The sequence below is a fragment of the Camelus ferus genome, chromosome 2, assembly GCF_009834535.1.
Source record: "Camelus ferus isolate YT-003-E chromosome 2, BCGSAC_Cfer_1.0, whole genome shotgun sequence".
Classification (NCBI taxonomy): domain Eukaryota; kingdom Metazoa; phylum Chordata; class Mammalia; order Artiodactyla; family Camelidae; genus Camelus; species Camelus ferus.
Window position 1 is genome coordinate 70189409 of NC_045697.1, and position 20737 is coordinate 70210145.

General features: G+C 41.6%; 1 protein-coding gene across 2 annotated transcripts in view; it reads left to right on the top strand.

The window, feature by feature from the left end:
• DAPP1 (dual adaptor of phosphotyrosine and 3-phosphoinositides 1) overlaps nucleotides 1-20737 on the top strand; it is a 50437-nt gene that overhangs the window by 16108 nt on the left and 13592 nt on the right. Inside the window, exons 2-5 of one of the 2 annotated variants that reach the window (XM_032460492.1) lie at nucleotides 4021-4143; nucleotides 7861-7994; nucleotides 19344-19474; nucleotides 19918-20558. In XM_032460492.1, coding sequence (XP_032316383.1) covers nucleotides 4021-4143; nucleotides 7861-7994; nucleotides 19344-19474; nucleotides 19918-20199 — 670 coding nt within the window. In that variant the 3' untranslated portion in view covers nucleotides 20200-20558. Of the gene's footprint in view, nucleotides 1-4020; nucleotides 4144-7860; nucleotides 7995-19343; nucleotides 19475-19917; nucleotides 20559-20737 lie in introns of those variants that run through there. The other variant, XM_006192971.3, reaches the window with a different exon arrangement.

A 20737-nucleotide genomic window follows, 5' to 3' on the forward strand; every position in this document is an offset into this window, starting at 1 on the left:
CAGTTTGTAGTAAACATCTTCATTCATACTTCCTTCTGTGTATGGGTAAGTGTTTTACTAGTCAGACACCAGAAGTGGAGTCACTGGTCACGTGTGCATGTCCAGTTACATCAGATGTGTTGAAATTCCCCTCCAACTTAAACACTTGCCAACAGTTGACAATATCTATGGCCCCCAAATTTTCCAATACTTAATACTAACCCTTCAATTTTAGCCAATCTGGTGGATTAAAAATATATAATATATATATTACACTGTTGCTTTAATTTGCATTTCTCTGAATAGTAGTGAGACTGTTTATTTGAAATGCATATTTCCTCTTCTGTGAAAGATTTTCACTTTCTTTTGCATGTGTATATATTTTAATTTTTACTACATATACTTTACAATCACAAAAATTGTGCACACTTTAAAAAGTAACTTACATGTCTTTCAAGTCAAAAAAATGGTCTTGATCTTTCTTCCTGGAACCCTCACTGGATACTTTACTCTCTCTTGGATGTAGTTTGCAAAGTATTTACCTTATCCTCCTGACTAGAGTAATGGTTTCTTGAAGCCCAGCGTGGGCTTTTGTTCCATTTGACCTGCCTAATATAGTGCCTTGCTCAGATTTTAGCTTAATTGATAAAGATTTATAAAGTTGGATGGTAGAAAGTAAAGCAGGTTGATAATGGGACAATTACCAACTGAACTCTACTATATTTTCAACCTTTCTCCCCTTATGGACACAATCGGGAACCATCCTTACCAAAGGCGACAGACTCCTACAAAGGATACATAACGTTATTTGTTCTGTCGTCACTTCCCTGGAAGATGTGCTCACCTACAGTTCTTAGGAAAGGAATGCTTAATTCAATTCAAAGAAGGAAGTTTAGGCATTTGCGGAGGAGCTGTTTGGGGGGTGAGGATCCTCGTTGCCCCGCAGACATCATGGAGCGTGGCTGGCTGCCAGGCAGGCTCCGACTTAGGTTTGCCCACACCCAGATCTCCATGAAACCCAGGATGGCAATACCGACTCAACCAAACAGCCGCCCAGGAGTTAACACTCCCTGAGATGTTCCAAATTAGAGCACAGTGCAATCCTTCTTACTTTATGTTCAAAGATTTCTTATGTGTTTATGATAAATAGTCACTGTTTAAAAGATTACCATAAAAAAATTCTTAGTAAAAGTTCTTAATAAAAACTGGCATTGAACTGAGAAGGGTATAGCTTAAGTGGTAGAGTGTATGCTTAGCATGCTCAGAGTCCTGGGTTCAATCCCCAGTACCTCCTCTAAAATTAAACAAACCTAATTACCCCCGCTGCCAAAATTTAAAAAAATTAAATAGTATAACAATAAATAAACAAAAGGATGAAATATATTTTTAAAAACGCTACCATCAAGCTATGATTATTCTGTAAATGCTTTAAACAGACTTCAGATCTCATTGAAAAGCATCCCAAGGAAGGGAGGTTATAGCTCAGCGGTAGAGTGACTGCCTAGCGTGCACAAAGTCCTGGGTTCAATCCCCAGGACCTCCATTAGTAAATAAATAAATATATAAACCTAGTTACCTCCCCTCAAAAAAAGACCCCCCAAAAATTTTTAAAAAAGAATCCCAAGGAATGTCTGAAGCCTTTACATTTTCACATTTTGTCGATCGGATTTTGCCACTTCAAATAAGTACAAGTAAGTAGTCTATTGGCTCAAACTGAATCTTATGCTAAAATATTCATCCCCAAAGTAATTACAGGCAAAATGTATTTAAGAACTTGTGGCCATGTAGAGATTTCACTCATTAAAATGAATTAGAATTTTGGCTGTCACCTAACGTCAAGTTTTTGACAGCCTCACTTTCAGTTCCTCCAATTGTCCTCTTTTTTTTTTTTTTCCAGTTTGCGGTGTAATGGACATATACCATATTAGTTTTAGGTTCCAACTGTCCTCTGAAGGAATTCTGTAGTGAGAAGATTTGAACATGTTTGGGAAATTGTCCAATGAATGGGCAAATAACTCAGTGGGATTTCTTATAAAATGTTTCTCTTGGCCATCGCTTTTAGCTAGCAAATCCATTTCTGACACAGGATGGAGGCATCTCTACCTCAAAGAGGAAATATGCTAAAGAGATAGACATTAGGAAATGTAGATTTAGAAAACAGAGAGCTAAGAGACCTACATATAAATTTCCTTCTACAGATGGGCTTACGTTGACTTTTTCTTATCAGGACAAAATATCATTCCCTAGGGCCGTCACTGCAGGGCCTCTCAGCCGCAGAGCAGGGTTCTTGCTCAAAGTCCTTGTACACCTTTATTAAAGAGGTGTACTTAGTTCACTGACATTAGTGACAATATTTATGTAATCGCTGGTGTCCCCCTTCCTCTCCAACTGCCCTGGATTGTGGGCCCCTGGCAGCAGCAACGATCCCCAGGGACCTAGATTTCTGTTATCTGAAATAAATTGAAAGTAATGGAAAGTTATATTTGAGCAACAAGAAAATCACACCACAGAGGACACATCACAAGTTATGACTTTATAGATCTCAATGGCTTCATGACAACTACTCATGTGTTTTAAGCTCTGCTGTTGTCAAGCCTGTTTTGACTGTTTCTTGTGTCTAATGTGAGCAGGACTTCCAGCCGGCCCATGAGACATGACTGTTATTAATCCTACTTTAGAGGTCAGAAAACCATGGTTCAGACTGGTTATGCAACTTGCCCAAGGTTGCACAGCTAGTAAGAGGAATCACCTGGAAAGGGACTCAAGGGCCACAATCCCAATCACCACACTGGACTGTCTCTATCAAGGCACTGAAAAGAACAGGGAAGAGCTGTCATTAGGAGAAAGCGGCGAGGTGCAGAACAGAGCAGTGCGCCTGGAATGCTCTTATTTCCGTAGGACTGGAGTGGAGGATGCGCCGGCATGCCTCCAGACCCACAGGACATCTCCTAGGAGGAAGCACAGGAAAATGGTTAACATTGGTGTTCTCTGGGGAAAGGAACAGGGGGACTGAGGACTAAGGGGGGAGAAAGAAAGCTTTATTTTTGTTCTGTCTTCCTTTGGACTATGTAGGGTTTTTCCCTAACATGGATATTTGTTACCTTTTCTGATGTGTTTCTGGTGTGTGTTTTTTTTTAAACACATACATCAATTGGAATCTCCTTGGGACTTCCCCAGCTCTGCAGATATTTGTCAGTTTGAAACAATATTTGATGGGGCTTGCATCTCAGTATAAAATGTCTGAATTCCTTTTGTTCTACTTCCTTTGCCTTGTGACAGTGGGCTCTGGTATAATAACTCGGTGGTTTTCCACACTGCAAAATGTGGTACCACACTTGAGAAAGAGGATATGAGAGAGAGATCAGAAGAAAGAAAGAAAAATGGCCAAAGTCTATTCTTGCTGGTTACTTTTGACTTGGACTTTTAAAAAAAGAGTTTTCTATTTACAAAGTAACGTGTGTCTGTTTGCTAGGGCTGCCATGGCAAGGTACCACAAAATGGGTGGCTTAAACAGAGGAACCTGTCTCACAGTTCTGGAGGCTAGAAGCCCATAATGAAGGTGTCAGCAGGGCTGGTTCCTTCTGAGGACTGGGAAGGGGATCTGTTCCAGCCCGCCCTCCTTGACTTGCAGACGGCTGTCTTCATGTTCACGTGGTGTTCTCCCCATTTGCAAGTCCGTCTCCAAAGTCCTCTTTTCACCAGTCCTATTGAATTAGGCCCCACCTAATGACCTCATTCTAACTTGCTAAAGACCCTGTCTCCAAATAAGGCCACATTCTGAAGAACTGGGGATTAGGACTTCGAGGTATGAATTTGGGGGGGTACAATTCAATTCCTGACACTCTGCTATTAGGCAGCCCTCTCCTCTCCCCTTCAGCCTCACCCCGCGATTTCCTTCTCTTGATAAGGTTTGGCTGAGAGTTTGGTCTTGGGGCTAGCAGTGCGGACAGCATTGCTGAGGTAATGTCAGAGAAGAAAACCCAGTGCAGGAAGAGCCCCCTGCCGTTGGCCCTAAGTGACAGTGCCAATCTCTACTCCCAGGTGGTACCACAGCAACCTCACGCGGCACGCGGCCGAGGCCCTTCTCCTCTCCAATGGGTGTGACGGGAGCTACCTGCTGCGGGACAGCAATGAAAGGACCGGGCTGTACTCTCTCTCTGTGAGGTAGGTTGCATAAGAGCTCTTCTAGGAATTCTACAGGGTCCCCTCTCCTACTTGTACAGATGCTCACTTCATCATCACACTCAAACGGCCAGAAAACCAAATTCTCTTGATTCCTGTTAGACCAGCAGGTGCAAGGATCCCAAGCTCTGAATGGTGAGACTGTAAAAAACACTCTTGCTCCTTCCATTGGCAGGGAACAAATGCTATCGCTGAAGGAGATTCTGTGAATTGTTTAATCCCAAACTCTTGCCTGACTGATGAAGAAATTGAAACCCAAAGTGATAAAGTGTCTTCCACTCAATAAATCAGGATAGAAGCAGCACCGGAGACCACATCCCTGAAATCTGGCCCAGTGCTCTTTTCATTATGCCTTGCTTCCTCTGGAAAATCAGAGTGATGTGTGGCTGTGCAACTTTCATAATCATAAATTCAAGCAGGCAATATGCAACTTTTTTTTTCTACAAATGGACTAATCTTTCTCAAAGCTCCATTTCCTCTGACTCTTAAGAAAGTTAAGCAAGTCCCCACCAGGTACGCCCAGCTCAAAACAGTGATTGTCCAGCCCTTCCAGGGTTTCTCTCCCACCCCCTTCCTCCTGGCTGGCATACCTCTCAGAGAAGGTGATGTAGCCATGTGATAATCAGGAGGAGTCATTGGTTATCAGTCAGCATCTGTCACCTTGGCTTCCACTGACATATAGCAAGTCTTCTTGGGTTCACAGGCATTTGCTCCAGGATCAGAATGGGGATGTGATGACTCCATGAAATTACCATTAACGTCAAACCATTCTTGTTTTATGATTGTTCTTTTTTTGTTTTGTTTATTACTGTTTCCATGGTGTGTCCATACACCCTTGAAAGAAAGTCACAGGTTCCCTTCATGTGTCAGTCCATTATGATGATTGGGCACAAGAAGGTTTTCTCTTTTCGTTTCTGCTCTACATGGTTCAGGTCTCCCTGTCATAACTCAGTAGCAACAGATACATTCCCTTCTCTCTAAATCCTCTTTTCCATCCAGCTCAACAATAGTTTTTTTTTTCTTTTTTCTTATTTCCTTTCCCTTTGATGTAAGGAAAATGGGCTACAAAAATATTTCTGTAAATAATTGATGGTAGGCTTCTATGACTTCAGAAGCCAAGAATTAACATATTTAACTAACATACTGTCTTATATTCTCTTTGGGCTTGGAGCGTTCTGTATTTGTCTTCTATGATACATAACAAATTACCAAAAAATGTAGTGGCTAGGAACAACAGCAATTGATTATCTCACAGTTTCTGTACGTCAGAAGCCCAGGCATAATGTGGCGAGATTCTCTGTTTGGGGTGTGGCCAGGGTGGCAAAAAGGTATTGGCTGAGGCTGTGGCTTAACTGGGGCTCAGGGTCCTCTTCCTTCATTTCCTCCTCTCTTCTTTATTTCTTTTCATTTCTTCCCTTGCTGCTGTAGGACTGAGTGCCCCATTTTCCTGGACACTCTCAGCTCCTGGAGGTTCCTTGCCATGTGGCCCCTGTAGGGAGTTCACAACATGGATGTTTGCTTTCCTCCAGGCCAGCTCCAGTGTGTCTCTGTAATCTCTTCTCCTGCCACATGCCAGAGAAAACTCTCAGCTTTTACAAGCCTCTTGCAATTAGGTCATGCCCATCCAAATAATCTCCCTCCTTTAAGGTCAACTGACTTAAAGCCTTAATTATCTACAAAATTCTTTCACAGCAGCATCCACATTAGCATTTTAATGAATGAATGGGAGAAGATGTGTCGCTCCAGGGGCTGAGAATCATGGGGGCCATGTTAGAATTTTGTCTGACATAGCTTCCATTCCAGGGAACAGGGCAAGTCTCCAGGCAACTTTAAAGGGAGTGGCAGAAATAGGTGGGAAGGTAATGGGGTAAATAAGGGGGTAATGGATCACAGAGATAAAACACAGTTTTCCTGTTACTCTACTATATTTTGTTTATAAATTTTTTTTCTCTCTCTCTCCCCTCCTTCCTCTTCCTTTCTCTCTCTTTTTCTTTCTTTCTTTAATGGAAGTACTAAGGATTGAACCCAAGACCTTGTGCATACTAAGTGTGCACTCTACCACTGAGCTGTTTATACATTTTCTAAACAGCATTTTTGGGAAAATTATTAATCAAGAATGGAATTCTGTTTGGGTAGAAGCAGGAATTGTGATTTCTCTGATCAACAGCAAATGTTAAAATTTCATTAAGTGGTTAGATTGTTGATTCTTTATTGCATGGATCCCCTAAAATCTCAAATAAACCTGCATAATTATTGTATCAAAGAATGTTAACTTTTCACTTATGTGTGTCTCATCTGAGCAGTTAGACCATAAGCTCCTTACAAATATTTAGCATATGTATTATATCTATATAAAAAAAAATTTAATGGAGGTACAGGGGATTGAACCCAGGACCTTGTGTATGCCAAGCATGTGCTCTACCACTGAGTTATAACCACCTTCCCTATTCAAAGATTTTAAATATAAATCATTAATTTCTGTTATAAGCACTTGGAAATGCTTTAAAAGATAATAACCACCAGAAAAGGTGAGAAGAACCACAGACCAGCTCAGGAGAATGACTGTTTTTATTCATTTGTTCATTCACTTTCCTAATAATAAATATTTCAGAGCATCCTCTCTGCCAACCACTTTAGTAAGTGTTGTAGAAGATTCAAAGACCTGTCCTCAGGAAGTATAGCCTTGCAGAGGCAGTAAGACCATATGGGAATACTAAAGTAGTGTGCTGTAAATGATGTAAAGAAAGTAAGCTAAGTGCCTGGGTTGTTGAGAAGAGAAAAGGCAAGAAACTCAAGCTGGAAGTACCACGCAACCCTTGACAGAGTAAGTGGCATTTGAACTGACACCTGATAAGAAAAAACATGGCAGAAATTGCAGGTGAAGGGAACTGTACAAGCCAAGGGACAAAGGCAGAAACTCATAAAAGAATAGTAGCCCCGGTTGGACGACAGCAGTTCCCAAGACGTGGTCCCCAGACCAGTAGCATCAGCAGAGAATGTGTTAGGAATACAAATCTCAGGCCCTGCCCCAGATCTACCAAATCAGAAATTCAGGGGGTACAGCCCAGAAATTTGGGCCCTCCAGGTGATTCTGATTTCTGATGCTTGCTAAAGGTAGGGCCTGCCGTGCCAGACAGGAAGAGCGGAAGTGAGGCTAGAGAGATAGGGTGGGGTCACATCAGGTATATAGACATTTTTTTAAATTTAATATTCTGCCTTATTCCCAAAATGAGGTGGAGAATGACAATGTAGGAAATTTGATATTTTATTTGGTAGGCAGTGGCATAGGCATAGGAAGGAAAGGGCTAGGCTGACGTAACTGATTGACAGAAACTGAATTCGAACCGACTCTCAAACAAGTGAGGGAGAAGCACCAAGCACAGAGGAGAACTGGGGGAGGATGTGACCTGCCATTTCTATGGTCTTTCTTCCTGCCTTTCTTAAGCTCATGCCCCTTAGGAGATTAATGATCAAGGACTCGTTTGCTGAGTCAGGGAATACCTAGGTATTCCTGTCTTTCATTGGAGTGAAAAATTGAGAAGCGTGTGCTGTGCTTTAAATGCCAATGGTTCCAGTGATCCTGTCATAACTCTCAGTTTTTAGAAGGGTTTAATGCTGATGCTAATGCCTAGGGTTATATTTCCCTTCAAAAAAGACATTTGCTTAAATAACATTAAACATTTTTTTTGTCCCTTTCAGAGCCAAAGACTCTGTCAAACACTTTCATGTTGAATACACCGGATATTCATTTAAATTTGGCTTTAATGAATTCTCATCTTTGAAGGATTTTGTCAAGCATTTTGCAAATCAGCCTTTGATTGGAAGTGAGACAGGTAAGCTACGAACAGATACTTGACCTATGAGACATTATTTCAGGATAAAGGCGGGACAAAGCAGATTTCAATTAAATAGTGTTCACTTCTGTTGAATTCTGTGCAATACAATATGCAATTGGATATGTTCAGAAACAATTTTCTCAATTACTGCACTGCATACTATATTAATAAAATACATAAATATACATATTTCAGTATTACTTCAGGAGAAAACAATGTATTTTGTACAAAATAGATTTTTTCTTTTTACATGTTATTCAATGGATTGAGTAAAAGCACACATTTCTTTAAAATGGCCTATTTGTTTTATAGTGATATATACAATGAACAAAGAAAGAACAAAGGAAAAAACTTTTCGATTCTTCATAAGTTTAAGTGTGGGTAGTTCGCATATCGGGAAGACCTAAAAATGATCATTTTTGAGCAGTTTTTGAGCATTTTTTAAAATGAAATTTATACTTAAATTTTCACAAGGATCATTGAATATGGAAAATACTGACTAGAAATAACTCTCCTGAACAATTCTGTAATTTCATCATAAAATTCTGTTTCTCCTGTCTTGGTTTCTTATAAGTTTTTAGATGGGACTTAAGTATGGCTGAAAAGGTTTGAAATTCCCTTTTTGGGTGTTTAGAGTCAAACCAGAAAATTCAAGTTAAGAAACAAACACACTAGCTTGGGATTTGAATTAGCTAACTCATTTGCCTGTACTATTTAAATTAAGTAAGCAAATGAATTCCTCGGTATTTGTGATATAGAATCACAATTTTATATGTCTTAACTGATGATAATTCTCAGTGAATCAAAAGTTGGGCAATTCCAAGAACCAAGCTCAAGAGGAGCTGAAGCCTTAATAACCCAGCGGACTGCAGCAAATTTGTACACTCCCTTTTCATGGGAAACTTGGTCAGCGGGGGAATTTTATTAACCACACTGGGAGAGATGCCACTGTTGCCTTTCCTTTTCTGCTACTTTTGTGACCCAAATAGACCCAGATCTGAATCACACAGTGTCAAGGAGGGCCGAGAATTACAGCGGAAACCACAAAAGAGCTGCCTTACTTTCTACTGACCATACAAGGTTTTAATAGTATATTCCAAACCATAAAATTGAAATTATAATCTTTTTTTTTCTTTTGGAAATTCTCCTAATCACCCTTGAAAATTACTTTACCATTTAACCAGCAGTAGCTTTCGTAAACAAAGGGCAGGTGGGAATGAATTTATTTCCAGGGCTACGTTGGCCTCGGCAGACATTTCAGTTTCTCAAATCCCTTCCCTTTGGACTTATTTCCTGGTGGGGTCCAACCCTCACTCATTTTTGTTCAAGTTTTGGTCACTGGCAATGGAGAAGGGATGTTGAAGCCAAGGATTGTTGTCCTTCCCCATGTCTCCCTGGTCCTGGCACAGTGCATGGCGCTTTGGGTGAGTGAATGAATAAATGAAGGGATAGATGGCTGCAGGTTGCAGCTCTTTGTATCCTTCAAAGCCTTTGTAACTTTTATCTCCCAGCATCCTTGTCTTTCTCCAAGCAAAGTCAGCTCCCTTCTTTTAAACTCTCCTCTAGACTCTAGTTTCAATCCTTTTGGTCATTTTCTGTGCTCCTTCCTGGACTTTCTCCAAGTTAAGGAATGGTACATATTCTGCTCACCAGCAGGTTTCAAAACTCCCTTTTTAAAAGTTTTTTTTGTTTTATTTTTATTTTTAATTGAATTATAATTGACGTACAATATTGTACAAGTTAGGCATATAATAAAATGATTCACAATTTTTAAAGGTTTTACTCCATTTATACTTATTGTAACATATTGGCTGTATTTCCAGTGTTGGACAGTACATCCTTGTAGCTTATTTCATACCTAACAGTTTGTACCTCTTAATCCCCTGCTTCCATGTTACCCCTCCCCTCATCCCTCTCCCCATTGGTAACCACTAGTTTGTTCTCTATATCTGTGAGTCCACTTCTTTTTTGTTATTTTCACTAATTTATTGTATTTTTTAAGATTCCACATATAAGTGATATCACACAGTATTTGTCTTCCTCTGTCTGACTTGTTTCACTTTGCATAATGCCTTCCAGTTTCATCTATGTTGTGGCAAAATTTCATTTTTTGTGTGGCTGAGTGGAATTCTATTGTGTGTGTATATGTACCACATCTTCTTTGAGAGCAAAGTGAATGCAGTATTTTCTGGTTGAACTTTTCTGGCACTGATCCAATCACTAGATAAAGGCTCCACAAGACTGCTCCAAAGTAAAGGCTATTCAATGTTATATTTGGGACAAGTTAAGTTTCCCTGTAAATACACTAATCTGACTAAAGAAGTTTTGTGATTAATGCACTAGGGATTATAAGGATTTGTAATCCAGAATCCTATAGTAGTTTTCTTCAAAGCAAAACTTGCTGTATCATTATCATTACTATAATTGTTATTTTATTTATTATGATAAAACTCAGGAAACTAGTATTTTTATCCTCTCCACGGTCTCCTCTGTCCTATTCATTACACAATGGGGAATTTGCTGCTATTTAAGCTCCTGCTACAGACTCAGGGTGCTGATATATTCTTGACAAACTGGCTTTCAGCCCTTGTATTAGATTCCAGTAACCTATGAATATTTCTTTTATCTGTCCCTGCCAAATGAAGGCAAAGCCACCAAAGCTGGGAACAAGGCACAAAACTGATGACATATGAGTGTTCCAATTTTGTCCCCTGGGACAAATAGACCTTAGGAAACAAGATAACATGCTGAGGTTATGATGACTTTTAAGTCCAGAAGGTCCTTGGAAGTCACAGAGTCAGCACCGCATTGTGAACAACAAATGAAAACTGGGGTTCCACCTTCTAAAAACAGATCTCTTCTTGTTTATTCAAGACTTGGCTCCTGGTGTTGGCTGCCAGTGATCAGGAGCCCTCCAGGCTGATGTTTCCTTGTTCACCACCAGATGAAGTGCAAATTCTTATTAAAATTTTTGTTCGGTTCAAGATCACAGGGGGAAGCCTTTGCCAGCACGATGGACAAGGCCCTGCCAGGGTTCTCACCTCCAGATCCCTGGAATGGGAGGGACTAGGATTGGGTATTTCAGGCCACTCCTCTCAGTCCAGACCCCAGTCAGGCCAGCCTCGCCCTGCAGGGCCCTGGTAGTGAGTTTATTTAAGAGAGACTTTCACTCATCCGCTGTCAGGGATGGCATCCCCTCTGAGGTCCAAATAGCCAACAACCATACACTTGCACCGTACAGTTTTTTATCTGTTTAATGTCTTCAGTACAGTGAAACCAGAATGCTTGGTTCTGGGTCATAAGAAAATATTCGTACTCAGGATAGGTAAAAGCTTTAACCTAAAGGGGTGAATATTGTTTTAAGATTTTTTTTTCTTATTTTATTCCTATTCTCTATTCCTTAAACTGCAGGATTACTGTTTCCTAACCTGAAGAATGAGGATTTTGTAAACGAGATCTAACTCTCCTGACAACCTTAAGATTCTATTATTATAATTTTCCCTTTCCCTTGTTATAATCTGCATTTAATCTCTCTAATCTCCATGAAAGTTTCTGTTCACTCTAATTTCTCCTTAGTGATACCCATTAACACTGTTAAGATCTTTCTAATTCTCAAAACCCAGTCATCTCCCAAGTGTATCACAGAGATACACTATTGTACCCACTTGCTTTTTATTCTCTTCATTGGCCCTTTTACCTTCTAACGTATTTTTAATTCACTTATTAAAAAAAAAAACTTCATACTCATACGTAAACTCTATGAGAAGAGGGGTTTTTGTTAGTTTATTTTTTTCCTCTGTGTCCCGGCACCTAAAAGAATAAGTGCTAATCATTATTCACAAGGTTCCGCGGTGGGTGTCCCATTACCAATGCCCACATTGCTGCCTCTACAACACCACAACCAGCAAGCTACTGACACTTTTCACTTCCAAAGTCTATACAAAGCATCATTTGAAAATGGCCATTTGTGTTGTGCGTATGCTCAATAATGATTAAATTCAGACTCTGCCTTTCATTTGTGATAGTAAGATGTTAGGTAAAACTTCTATTCATATTTGTACATGGCTTCTAAATTCAATTCAAATGGATCTGGAAATCTGAGACTTTTTTTAGTATAGATATGTTTGGTCCATTATTGTAATTGGCTGAGTTTCTTATGTATAGTCTTGGAAAATGTAGACAGCTTTTATCTTTATGCTTAAAATGTCTGAATATAATTATTATTATTAATATTATTATTAAAACAAAATTGCCTCTCCCATTACCTTTTCTTTATATTGCAGTACTTTTGTCCATGATGGACGAGGACGATGTACAATTTATTATAGAAATTACTGTGTTGTGGCTTTAATTACCTAACTAGCATGAAAAACTATAGCATAAGTCATGTCCTTGCTTGTGCTTACCCGTTATAGCAGTTGGTTCTCTGTTTTGAAGAGCCTATCTTGTTCTTTCTCAAATGTCAAATTTCCACTTCTCTTTTTGTTTTGATGTGGGGATTCCCAACCTTTTGATAACTGCTACAGTTATTATTATTTTATTTTGTGACACCCGCCATTTTACCCAGGCGGCATTTAAAAATCTTCACATTAAAATTAATTTTAATTTGAGAATGATGTGACACTTCTGAAAATAATTGGTGACAACTTGAAATGTTGCCAAACCACAACCAGGAGTCACTTCTTTATGTTTGCCAGAAATAGAAATGTTCTTAGCTTGTAGATGAGGTGTGTTTGAAAAAGGGAAAAGCAGGCAAGGGGATGAAACCAGCCTCTGTGGAGAGTTTACTAGGTTCCAGGCATTCTATTAGATGTTTTCACGTATACCAAATTGTTTAACCTGCTGGACCACCCTCAGTAATGCATAAAGCAGTCCCATTTTCAGATGAGGAAATAAAAACTCAGATATTTTAAGTTATTTGCTCAAGGTTGCACACCCAGAAAGCATTGGCGCCGAGACCGGAATCCAAGCTAACCTGGTTCTAAACCATGTGTGCTGTCCATTCGTTTACTGTCTCGGGAAACTGGTCTCCCGTGACACTGCCGTGCACTGTTGCTCTGCACAGCATGGCCTTGAACAAATTTGGGTGGGAGGAATCCCTGCCACATGATGTAACAGAGTGTTTGTAGGATCGATGGGGCTACAATACACGTCTTAGTCCTCAGTCTTTTTAAAGTCTGTGACAGTATTTTTGGTATATGCTATAAAGCCGCTGTTCTAAAGAATGTCATTCAATTTGAACTTCTATCTTTGTGTTTATTGCCGTTCTTATTTTATTTACATGAATTGCCATTGGAGAAATTGTACCAAAGGAAATCACAGAACATGAAAAGGATGACTAGGAAGCATCCTCCCCATTTCATTCATGCTTCTCCAGTGAGGATATAAAACAGCCTAGGAAAATGTAATAATGTAAAGCAAAATTTAGAATTTGAAGAGAAGGTGGAGGAGAAGAAAAATGAGAGGCAAAAATAAAATGACATCCAGAGTGAAGTATACCAGATGAATATTGTACATTTGCAGAAACAGGATAAACATTTGGTTACTAAGCATCCTAAAATTTCTTGCCCCTCAGTTTGGGCCTGTGAGTTTAACTAGATTCACAGAATGTTGGAACTGGAAGGGGGCTCAGAGACCATTTAATTTTTCCTTTACAAACGAAGAAACTGAGGCCTGGTGAGAAATGTTGGAACAAAAACTCACATCTCCTTTTCTCATGCTTCCTCTTAAAGGATCCATTTCTTCGAATTTTGACTTATGCATGTGATCTCTTGCCCACAATAGCCAGAGTACAACATTTCACATGCCACAGAGAATTTCCAAGGTGGTGATTATCACCAAGGCTGAGAAAAATGTATGGTATAACAAGTAAACATGTGAACTCCCAGTTTTAACTCCAGCCTTTGCTATGTACAAGCTGTGTGTCCTCAGGCAAGTTATGTAACCTCTCTGAGCTTCAATGTCATCCCTTTATAAAACTGAGCTGATGGTAATTGTTGATACCATAATGACTTTCTGTGGAGATTGAATGAAATTACGCATGAAAGATTTTTAGAATGATTCTTAGCATGGCATAAATACTCAAGCATTATTACTGTTATTTAATGAAGCCTTTTTATGGTAATTCATCCCATCATATTATATGCTAGAGCTATAAATTCTTTGGAATATCATGAAGAGTTGGTTTAGGACAATTGGATTTGCGTTTATCAAATATTTGTGATGTCTTTTTCAAATTTTAAACCAGTTCCATAGTGAATTCATATGAAAGATGGAATCAAGTACTCCAGAAAACAGTGACGTGACTTGACTTGGTTGTTGTAACAACCTTCTCCTGCCCTAGCTAACTGGTCTGCTTCTCAGACCTCAGTGTAGTTCTCCCTGTGAGACTGGAAATCGAATATTAAAGCCCCTTCACATGTAAATGAATGTGGCTTTACTGGCACCATTTTATGAAGAGTTCAAGTCCATTTGTAGAGCGGATAGCAAAAAAGAAGAGAAAGATCTTCAATATTCCTATAACCCCACCCGTTTCCCCAGAAAGTCACTTCCCATTGGCAGGAGGAGACAGAGGAACCCACCATGCATATGCCAATTGGAAAGCTTGGTTTCTGAACCTGAGGGCTATAATAAAACATGGATGGGGATGATCTTATTTTAATTTAATTCATAATTAACAAATATGTCTTGAGTGTCAACTATGAGCTGCGCATTGTTGACCACTGATAATACAGTGATGAAACAGGTGTGATCCTTGCCTTCAAATATCTTACAGTCTAGCTGGGAAACCTGATGAATGAGCTCTAGCTTTCGTGCATAAAAGGAATACTCTAAACAAAAGTTTCCCTTCTACCATGTGCCCTGCACTACACCCTGTTTTAGGTATCAAACCAGCGCTTGAGGCTTGAGACTGTCCTTCCTCTTTTTCTGAATTCCTGCTGAAATACAAGACAAGGAGCCCTTCAGTGCGCTCTCATAGTATTACACACGGAGTAGGAGTCCTGTGAGTTACAGTTCAGCCAAAGCTAATGGAAATGCCTGCCTTGGTCCTGCTCTGATCACCTCAAAAATGTACCCTCCCCCCACCCCCCGCCCCCAGCATTTCTGATACCAGGTTTCAGGTCAAAGGCAGGAAACAACAGCCCCCTTCATGTAGTTCAGAAACTGAAGTGAAACTTACAGTCAGGGTTCCAAACTGTGGTTGAAGATCTTTCTCTCTTCTTCCTCTTCCAGCCCCTGCCTCCTGTTGCCTTTTATCTGAATCTTCCCACCAAATCCTGGAGTTAATTTGGTCTGAGTAGCACTAACCCAGCTTTCCTGTCTTACGGAGCCAACGCACTGTCTTGAAACTTCGGTGGAACTTACAATGAACCTGTGGTGGCTAAAGCAGATAAATTTCTTTTGATTGCAAATGATAGAAACGAATTCTGGCTAGCTGAATTAAAAAAAAAAATAGGAGTACAGGGAGAGAAGTGGGGTTTTTTGGAAGGATATTTATATTCCCGCTCAGAATTTAAGGGCAAGACAAACAAGAGACAGTAAGGAATCAGCCCAGCGTTCGTGGCAGCTCTGAAGCTCTCAGCAAATTGAAATGCCTGCTTTTGTCCTCCTCTGATCATCTCAAAAATGTACCTCCACTGAGCGTTTATGAAACCAGCTTTCATGTCAAAGGCAGGAAACAACAGTCTCCTTCATGAACTCAGACATTGAAGTTAGTGGACCTTCTCTCCAGAGAAGTAACTGAGCAGATCTCTGAATCAGCCCAGTGAGAGTGTCCAGGTTAGGCGTATGTGGGGGAGGGCCAGGGTCTGCAGGGGGTCTACCTCTGTGTGAGGGGATGGGACGGTCTCTACAAAAGGGGAGATCATTGTAAGCCTGGCAGCCATGCCCTGAAGTCCATGTACTGGCCCTTCCTTGGGCAGAATGGTGGGCTAAGGAGACCTGTCTCTCAGGAAGCCAGATTTTTATCAGCAGAAGTTATCATTTTATAAGTAGTTCATCATTTTCTCCATTCCCCCATTCAATCTAGCTTCAGTCATGGTCTTGCTAGTTAAACTCAATCTATAGTCAATTCTGCTTTCCTGGTTGACTCAGTATTATTTACCTTAGTCTATCTATTTGTTGGTTGAACTATAGAAGAGGTTTTCAAAATAGAATTAGGGCCCCCCCAGTGGAGATTGGGAGAGCCCAACTTGAAGCTTCTGTCCTATCCTGTCCTTGCCCCAGGCTGGGGTGACTGTGGACCTGGGAGGCTGGTTCATCTCAGGCTCTTAACTGCCTTAAACCTGAATTACTGTAACATTCATTCATTCATTCATCCATCAAGCCTTCACTACGTCAGAAACTCTATCAGGAGGTAAGGATACAGAGATAAATCTGGCACCAGACCCGGTCTGAAGGGACTCAGGGGGCTTGGAAATGCACGTGTTAGAAAGGTAACAGCTTTATAATATCAAGTGGTTACAGCACTGCGGGCTCAGGCAGTAGCCCTGGCCCAGAGGTCCTTACACTGCGCCACAACTGGCCCCTCTGGCTATGCTCACCTCCCAGAAACTGACACCATGGGAAGCAGGATGATGGCCTCCCCAGCCCGCAAATGGTGCTCACAGCTTTCCCCAGAAATAAGAATGTTATGTTACACGGCAAGAGGGAATTAAGTTCGCAGATAGAATTAAAACACTAATTAGCTGACTTTAAGAAGTGGAGTTTAGCCTGGCTTGTCCATGTGTACCCATTTTAATCACAAGGGAAGGATGGAGACAGAAGAGGGGGAACTGGAGAGACAGAGACATAAGAAGGACTTGACCTGCAGTTGCTAGCTCTGACCCCTGGAGCCTCCAGAAGGAACCAGCCCTGCCAACACCTTCACTTTACATTCACTTTAGATTTCAGGCTTCTGGCTGCCAGAACTGCCAGATAATAAATTGGAGTTATTTTAAGTCACTGCACTTGTGACGATTTGTCACAGCAGCAATAGGAAGCTAGTGCAGGTGGACATATACCCAGGATATGCCTGGTTCTATGCAAAGAGATAGAGGACTGACTGGGTGTATCTTTTTAGAACATCACTTGAAATAGGATGACAATTTAGCATTGACTTTGAAGATGAAGCACAAGATTTCACATTTTTTCTAATTTGTGAGCTGCTTTGAGCCATGGCTCCAGGCTCCCTCTTCTCCACTGTCAGGTGGGAGTGTTGAAGAGGCCTCAGTTTGTCCCAGCACTGTGGTCAGTGACTACTAGACTACTGCCATGTCTACCCTGAGCACAGCGTTACAAATAAGTCTTGTTTAACTTCACATTTCAAAATCCACATTCCCAAAGATGGCAATCATTGGGATTTCACTTAAGGATTTAAAAATACTCATATCAAGGCACGATAACATCTAACATTTTTATAATCCTTTCACAAACACTTTATTAGTTTTAGCACTAAACTGCTTCATGAAGAAAGAGTAATCATTCTCACTTGTCAGAGGAGGAAACAGAAGCTTAGAAGAGAATGTCCGAAGTCAGCAGGTGCTGAGTGGCCGTGATGGCTCTTTCCACGATGCCACGGTGACCGCCAGGAGGTGTTTCTCCGGGGTAGGTCACTCAGAAGCCACCCTCAAGTTCATCAAACCCCTGCCATGTCGCAGCTGTGCCCTTGCAGCCCCTGAGCCTGCACAACGGCTGCTCCTGATTTAGGTGCTGCTGCTTTTTCATTATGACTGTAAAACGGTAACCGGCCCCTTGTCCTGCTATGACTGGATCTGCTCTCGTGAAAGGATCGCATTGACAGGAGAGAGCACAGACAATGCGTGAGAGCAAGACTGGGGCTTCTGATAACTGCAAGGCCATTTTTCATTGTATCCCAAAGCTCCTGCGGTGAACTGGGTGCAGAGAAAGGAGGAGGAGGCCACTGTTTTCCGGGGGGCAGAGATCAGAGCCCCTCTTTTGGCCGTTTTCAATGCTCCTTTTCACTTTGCCGCAGGGCACTACCTGGGCCCAGGTATCAGTACGTTGTGTGTGCTCAAGCCTCATAGAAAGGTTTCGCCTTGTTCATAGGTTTCTCATTATTATTAAGGTCTTTTTTTTTTTTTTACTCAAAGGTTTCTTTTCTTTCCTCCTTGTCCCTCTCTTACTCCAGTCTAAGGTTCATACTTTCTATGATCTCTTCATCCCCTTGTCAAAGAAGCCTTCCTTGACCCTGTATAAAATACCACCCTCTCCTGACCCGACTCTTCTCACTCTCTGTTCCTTTACCTTGCTCTGTTAGGGTTTTCATGACAATTCTCTCACAATACATTTTTTTTCAAAAATTTTTCTATCTCCCCTGTCTCCTTTGTCTGCTGCTGTGTCCCCAGTGCCTAGACAAGGGCCCAGCATTTAGCGGAGCCCAGTAAATATTTGTTGAATGAATTACTGAATTCTTTACATCTCCCCTAGTGTATGGCACAATCCCCAGCCTGCCATAGAAAAGATCCTAGTGAAATAAAAATGCAAGAAGCCATAGCAAGGGGGAGATGTAACCCTTAACTCACTTTTTTGTAGCCAGTTTCTAGTTTATGACTTGGAGGAAGTGTCAGGCGAAGGGACGGATGCAGAAGGGGTAATGTCAGAGCGTTGAGTCAGAGGCACTCTCAGTCCTCCGAATGATGCACCCAAGTCCCCAGCACCTGGGCCCTGCCTGCTCCCCCCAACCTCCGGCCTCCAGCTGGAAGTGAAGGTAATGACATGGGAGCCCCAGTCTGTTCACTTCCAGAGAAAAGCAAAGGCTTCATTTCCTTCAGCTGTTAACTGGTTGGCAGGAGACAGCACAGCAAATGCTATGAGCTCCTATTTTTGAGATCCACTGATTTGTTGCAAGTTGTTCTGAAACTAGTAAGAAACGGGGCAGTGGAATGAATCCTCCTATACCCAGTGTATTTGCTTAGTTCTGTTTTCATGGCTTTTGTAAAACCTCCCTGGAAAATCTCATTATTGCTTAAGGTCCGGAATGGTGTCACCTCCCCTAGGGCAGTGTTTCTGAAACCTTCGATAGAAGGGCTCATCAGGGCCTCTGGGTGCCCAGCATGCTTGGTTCACGTGACTGTTGCTGGTCTCATCACCAGGATCCCTTAAGTGACTATTCATGGCCAGCTCTGTCTGAGCACTAGGAGGCCAGACACCATCCCATGCTTTTATCTCTAGCATCCTGCTTAAGTGCCTGGCACATAGTTTGTACTTGATAAATGTTGAGAAAATGACTAAGTAAATTCATGAAAAACAAAAGACTTCACAATCTAGCCACCGTTATCCAGTTGTTAGCATTTGGAGCTTCTTCCTGGGGCTTCTATTTGATTATGCTTTTTCATTTTCATTCAGGCACTCTGATCGTCCTGAAACATCCGTATCCAAGAAAAGTGGAAGAACCTTCCATTTATGAGTCTGTCCGGGTTCACACAGCCATGCAGACGGGAAGAACAGAAAATGACCTGGTGCCCACTGCGCCTTCGGTAAGTGGCCGTCCCTCTGCCCACAGCGCTCTCACTATCTAAAAGTGATAACGTGCAATAAGAGGGTTACACACTTTTTAAAGTGCGTTTGTTCACATAAAAATGCTAACTTGGGATATAAAACCTGGAAAGGAACACAAAGTTCAAAGGAACACAAAGTTGAGACTCAGATCACCTGGTCCAGGGTAAACTGTAAAAAGCTGCAATGCAATAAGATTTTTAAAGACTTCAAAAATGGCACTTAAATACCAACCCTTACTTAACCAAATAAGTTCATGGTAGAAGGAGCAAGAGATGTTTATGCTCACACAGTTAGCTAAACTGTTATTCTACAAGTTTCTCAAATTAAGAGAAAAAATTGTTTCTTTTACATTTCAACTTTCTATGGAAGAAAAAGATTCCCCATCTTGACTATAAACTCTCGGGATGTTATTTTTTTCCAGGGCTTTTTATTTTTCCCTTCACTGAATGAAGGGAACAGACAGAAGACACTTGCACATCTTTGCAATGTGTGCGCCACTGCTCAGTTTCAGGACGCCTGGAACTTTCCTTGTTCTCCTCAGAGTCCATTTATTTTTGTTCTGTGGGCTGCGACCCGGCAAAGTGTCCTTTCCACACTCTCTTCCCTTCATTATGCCCAGGGCTCCTCTGTTCTTTTTCTCCGCATACTCCGCTGTGAGACATCTGGAAGTGTGCAGATGATAAAGAGGGCAACGCCCAAGTGACATTTCAAGAACTAGTTCTAGATCTGCAAATTATATTAAAATACGCATGACCTTTTGTCTCTGCGGTACTTCTACCCTGCCACTAGAGACATCTCTCCTAAAAGGCAGATTTCCCACGTGACCTCGCCGCTTAACATCCTTCAGCCGCGCGGAGGGTCTTCGCCGCCGCCCTGGACCCTGCGCCTCTCCCGCCTCACCTCACGCTCCGCCCACACTCACGCTGGGGAACCGAGTCTCTCACCAGCTGTGCTCGTCCCCGCATCTGAAATGCAGCCGACATCACTACTGTGCCCTCATCCTTCCAGACTCGAGGCAGGGATCAGTATCTTCCGGGAAGCCTTCCTGGACCCCTCCAACTTCCCCTAAAATGCCCCTCCGCTGTGTTCCGAGCATCCTCTGCTCACCTGCATCCTGGAATCATCGCGCTGGAGGCTGGCTCCCCGAGCGTGTCCGCCCTCCCCCGGCGCCTGACTCTTCTCCGGACGGGAATCATAGCCACCTTCCTAGCTTAATAGTGCAGCCAGGTTCAGGGCACATA